The 5,515-nt window shown below is 35.0% G+C and overlaps 1 protein-coding gene across 1 annotated transcript; it reads left to right on the top strand.

Moving 5' to 3' along the window:
- On the top strand, window positions 1-5,307 carry LOC105775285 (protein MAIN-LIKE 1-like). The gene is made up of 6 exons (XM_052622373.1): window positions 1-238; window positions 3,971-4,032; window positions 4,187-4,475; window positions 4,539-4,860; window positions 4,943-5,024; window positions 5,122-5,307. The coding sequence occupies exons 1-6, from the start codon at window positions 1-3 to the stop codon at window positions 5,305-5,307; spliced, it is 1,179 nt and encodes a 392-aa protein (XP_052478333.1).
- Window positions 5,308-5,515: the final 208 nt, after the last annotated feature.

Here is a 5,515-nt window from a genome sequence, read left to right as displayed (position 1 = left end):
ATGAACTCATTGGCTCGACGACCTCCACCCCCACCTGTACCCCAACCAGTCCCCGTAATTCCTCAGGGTTTGGATCAAATACATACAAGTAAGCCTCCAGTTGATAAAATCCAAAAATATGGGCTGAAGAGTTCTGTGGTACAGTCCGAAGACGATCTAGAGAAAGCTGAATTTTGGTTAGAAAACACGGTAAGGGTTTTCGACGAAGAAAAGTATATGTCATCAGTTCCTTACTCCAGTACAGTCGGAAGCTTAATGATGCAATGGTTTGCACTCGTCCCAATATTTCACATGTTGTTAGCATTGTCAGTACATACATGGCTAGACTCGGTAAATTACACTAGCAAACAGTTAAGTGAATCCTCAGATATTTGAAAGGGACATTAAATACTTATTTAGAGTTCGAAAAAAGTTCAGAGGGTCCAATGGGCTTCGTAAACTCAGATTATGCAAGAGATTTAGATCAAAGAAGATCCCTCATAGGATATCTGTTTGTTTTCGAAAAATGCGCCATTAGTTGGAAAGCCACACTTCAAGCCACTATGGCTTTATTGACCACCGAAGCTGAATATATGACAATCATAGAAGTTGCGAAAGAAGCCATTTGGTTTAGAGGTCTATTCAGGGAGCTAGTTAATAAACACAATGCGACTATTATATATTACGATAGTCAAAGTGTCATACATCTCACTAAGGGTTAGATGCATCACCAATGAACAAAACACATAGACATTCGGTATCACTTTATTCAGGAGGTGGTCGCTAAAAGAGATGTTCAAATTCACAAAATTGATACATAAAATAATTTAGCCGATATGATGACCAAAAGCCTTCCAGTTTCCAAGTTCAAACACTGCTTAAACTTGGTCAGTATCTTGCAAAGAACGAGTTAGGCCCCTGACAGGGCTTGACAAAGAAGGCGTTGCGGAAATACAAGTCAAGGTGAAAATTTGTAGAGTGTGCCTCGCATTTTAGACGAAAATAGAGTCGACGCCGCCATGAGGAAGAGCCGACGTCCCGACGATGAGACACACGACGTCCCAATGAAAAGAAACCAGCGTCCCGACGACGAGACATGTGATATCCTGACGAGGCGATACACTACGCTACGACGTGGTGATGTATTCCCCATTTAACAGAATTTCTTCTCCTAGTTAAACTCTGCTATCTTTTCCCAATCGAACGCTAATAACTCTAGGAATATTTTAATCATATTAGCCCACGAATTTTAACCTATAAATATGACTTTTAGCAAACCTAGAAAGATTTATTCAACAACATAACAAAAGAGAGTTTAATGGAATTTTGAGTTTTAGTCAGAGAGCTTTGTATTTTTTCGGGATTTAGGGGATTGTTTTGTTTTTTCTCCATCTTGTACTTTTCTTCGGTTATTTTCCATTTAGTGAAGTTTTGTTTTACCCGTGGTTTTTCCATCTTTTTCAAAAAAAAATTCCACATCAATATTTATATCCAATTTTTTCTATTTATTCTTATTCATTACTTAATTCGGATTTATCCCCAACAACATATAATGAAAATCTAACTAGAGCATTAAAATAATTAATACCTAAATGGGGTTTGTTTATACTCCTCTAGTGATATGTGAAGGTAAAACTATGATTACACAAAACAAATATAGAATGTAAAACATGATATATATATATGTATGTATATATATTATTTAATTCATACGAGATTACCAAGTAAACAATGGGTTTTCCAGGTTAAAGAAATGGTCCCAGGTTGGAGGGTGAAATAGGGGAGCAAAGTAGTGTAGGGTAGGAAAGCAGCGATTTAATGACATCACCGGCCGTACAGTTGGAGGACGGCATTGGTGTGGAGATTCAGGTCTGCCTCCACCCTCACACCTCACCTCTACTCTACTCTTTTGCTCATCTCATCCTTAAGTCACCATCACGTACCTCTTCCCTTTTCTTTAATTCCTTTAATTGCGCTACATACATACCTCCAAAATCAATTCAATCCATTATATGGTTGGATTTCATCATTTCAACTTTTAAATATTCTTGATAATTGATTTATAAAACCTATTTATCTTTTATCTCTTTTTTAATTACAATTACAATGAAATATTGTTGACTCCAATGACTCAGAATATAAACTATCCCAATACAGAGTATTATTACCTTCCTTTTCTTTTTCATCATTTGATCTGAATATGACGTTACCTAATTTATTTAATTACATTATGAAAGGGAAAAGAGTGGGCCAAAAAGTTATGTGGGTTCCTCGTCCTAGGGGTTTTTTACAAAAATATTATTAAAAAATTAAAAATTTATCAAAATATTACAACTTTTTTTTATTTACCAAAATATTACAAAATTTTTTATTTACCAAAATATATAAACTTTTTTATTATTTACCAAAATATATAAAACAAAAAACAAAAAAAAACAGAACCTGCAAAAAAAAATCAAAATGATGTGACAATTTACTGGTCACGCCAATGGTATTGACGGCACCAAAGGTGCCAAAACCATTATGGCACCAATGGTGCCAATACCATTATGCGGCACCAGTTGGTTTTATAGGGGGTCGGTGGTGGGGGCAGAAGAGAAAAAAGGAAAGAAAGAAAGGAGAGGAAAGAAAGAAAGGAGAGGAGAAGAGAAAAAAGGAAAGAAAGAAGAAGAAAAGGAGAAGAGAAGAAAAAGAAAGAAAGAAGGAAAGAAAGGAAAGGAGAAGAAAAAAAAGAAGAAGAAGAGGAAGAAAGGAAAAAAAGGAAAAAAGGTAATTTTATTTATAAATTTGAATTTTTTGTAATATTTGTGTGTTTAAAATTTATGTAATGTACATTACAGTTATTTTATTATTTTATTTAGCATATATATTTTATGAAATATATTTAGAATGAAAAAAAGTTAAAGTAAATTGTATGTTGATTAGGAATTTTTTTATGAAATTTACTTATGAATTTGAAATTAAAATTTTAGGAAAATAGCATTAAAAGAAAAATGACAAAGAAGTATGTTTAAGTCAAAAAATACGAAAATAAAAAAGAGAATTGTATATTTATCGGAAATAATAAAATGCGGAAAAAAGCGAAAAATGTACATGTAATAAATGTAAAACATAATAAATTGAAATAATGTAAAATTATAAAATAAAAATTATGATTTTTTAAAATAATAATATACGGATAAAAAATACGAATAAATGGCAAGTAAGATCAGATTAGTAAATGTTTGTAAAAATTCAGAAATAATTTATACAAATAATTGGAAAAATGTAGTGAAATAATATAAAATAATAAGATACAAAAGAATATAGTTTTATTGAAAGTAATAAAAATCGAAAAATAATAATACGACCAAAGGGCGGGGAAAGGGTTTATTTCAGGTTATTTACCAAAATATTAAAAAATTACCAAAATATTATAAAGTTTTATTCTATTTACCAAAAGAATAGAGGGAAAAAATGGTTATGGAAGGGAATAAAAAGGCGTACCAATATGTGGGTAATTACTTTTAATCCTTCATTATTTATTAATAAATTTCAAACATTATGCAATTGAAATAATGTAAAATTATAAAAGGCTAAGTTAATGATATTTTTAAAGTAATAAAATGCGGAGAAAAAATACGAACAAATGGTAGAAGTAAGAGTGTATTACTAACTTTTTAAAATTCGAAACAATTAATACAAAATATTTCAAAGAAAATGTACTAAAATAATTTTAAAAATAAAATATCTTTGAATAATATTTTATTATTTAAAGTAATAAAATTGAGAAAATTAAACGAGCAAAGGGCAGGGGTAAGGGTTAATTTTTTACAGCAAATTAATTTAAATAACACACTCGATTAATAAATTTCAAACATTATGCACTGAAAGAATGTAAAAATATAAAATTAGGAATTATGATATTTTTAAAGGAATAAAATGCGCAGAAAAAAATACGAATAAATGGCCGAAGTTAGATTTTTTTACTAACTTTTTTTTCAACTTGCAGGCATCGCAATGGCTCGATTGATTGGAAACGATGAACATATATCTAATGCGGCTAATAACGCGGTATGATTTATTATTTGTTAATCAGGAGTTCTATTTATTTAAAAAGGATATACACAGTATATAGAAATAAATTATGCAATCGTAATATTGTTTCTGTTATTCAACACTATCGTGAATCGCATCGGTATTAAGGGGCCGCGTGAGTGTTTTAAAGATAGCTCCGGATGCACGATTTATGTCGTACCTGGAGCTAGCCGAATTTGGGTCAGTAGCATTGATCCGGTCGTCCGACTTGCGATTTGATTTATTATCCGCGCTAGTGGAGCGGTGGCGTCCGGAGACCCATACTTTCCATTTTCCGTGCGGGGAGTGCACAGTGACGTTAGAGGACGTTGCAGTGCAACTTGGGCTCCCAGTTGACGGGAGTCCCGTTACGGGACTATCTTTATTAACCGATCCGGCTACGGTTTGCTATCAACTCCTCGGAGAGTCACCAGAGGACGGTGATAAATATTTTTCCACAATAAAATTTACATGGCTAAGAAAAAAAATTTGTCGACTATCAGCGACCGCCAGTGAAGGTGAGTTGATGTGCGCTGCTCGAGCGTACATCATGCATATGATAGGGGCACTACTCATGTCTGATGCGAACGGCGACAGTGTCCATTTGTCGTACTTGCCTCTGCTTGGTGATTTGTCCACGGCTAGGTCGTACAGTTGGGGTTCGGCCGTTCTAGCAACGTTGTATAAGGAGCTTTGTCGGGCGACAGAGCCGCAAGTTAAAGACATCGACGGATGCCTGATACTGCTGCAGTCATGGGCCCTTTATCGGATGCCATTTTTGGCACGCGTTAGTCACCAACCCTATCTGTATCCACTGCCACTCAGGTGATAAAATAAAAATTGCCATTATTTGTAGTCATAATATATTAAGTAATGTGTACCCTAAACCCTGTACTTTTTTTGGTAGGTGGACGACCCGTCCAGGAATCGGGAAGTCGAGTGATGTCCCGATATACCGTATGAGGATTGAACAACATGCCTGGGAAGAGGTCAGTTTCTATTCTAATATTCATGACATACATGGTATTTCTATATGTTACTCACATGTTATCGGTCTAACTCGTTACAATGTTATTACTCATGCAGTTTATATGGATGCCGTATCGGAGGCCAGAAATTGCAAATGTTGTACCCCCGTCCGCACTCGTTGATTCCCACACATGGTGCACAAACACACCAATTATAAATTTCAACATCGTGGAGTGGTATCACGGCGATCGGGTGCTTCGGCAGTTCGGCTGCATCCAACCTATCCCGGATCCGCCGTGCTAGTTGGGGGAAGATCATGGCTTGACAAAGAGAGGAAGGGTTCAATTGGACTGGAGAATATATCACCAGAAATACGTCGCACTGTGGTACGATCGATTGAGCCGAATTCCTCAGATGGTTATGGCTACCGACCTGCAGCCATCTCGAGAGTATACAGAATGATACCATAGTCGCGGGAAGCCGTATTTACTTGGAGCGCAATCGACGATAA

Source organism: Gossypium raimondii, chromosome 10 (genome assembly GCF_025698545.1).
Source record: "Gossypium raimondii isolate GPD5lz chromosome 10, ASM2569854v1, whole genome shotgun sequence".
Lineage (NCBI taxonomy): Eukaryota > Viridiplantae > Streptophyta > Magnoliopsida > Malvales > Malvaceae > Gossypium > Gossypium raimondii.
The sequence above is the reverse complement of the archived record's forward strand: the minus strand, read 5'-3'. Positions and strand labels throughout refer to the sequence as shown.

Coding starts and splice junctions, on each gene's coding strand:
- LOC105775285 (XM_052622373.1), top strand. CDS start 1: ATGAACTCATTGGCTCGACGACCTCCACCCCCACCTGTACCCCAACCA. Junction 239..3,970: donor GTCATCAGTTCCTTACTCCA/GTACAGTCGGAA, acceptor TTCAACTTGCAG/GCATCGCAATGGCTCGATTG. Junction 4,033..4,186: donor CTAATGCGGCTAATAACGCG/GTATGATTTATT, acceptor AGTGTTTTAAAG/ATAGCTCCGGATGCACGATT.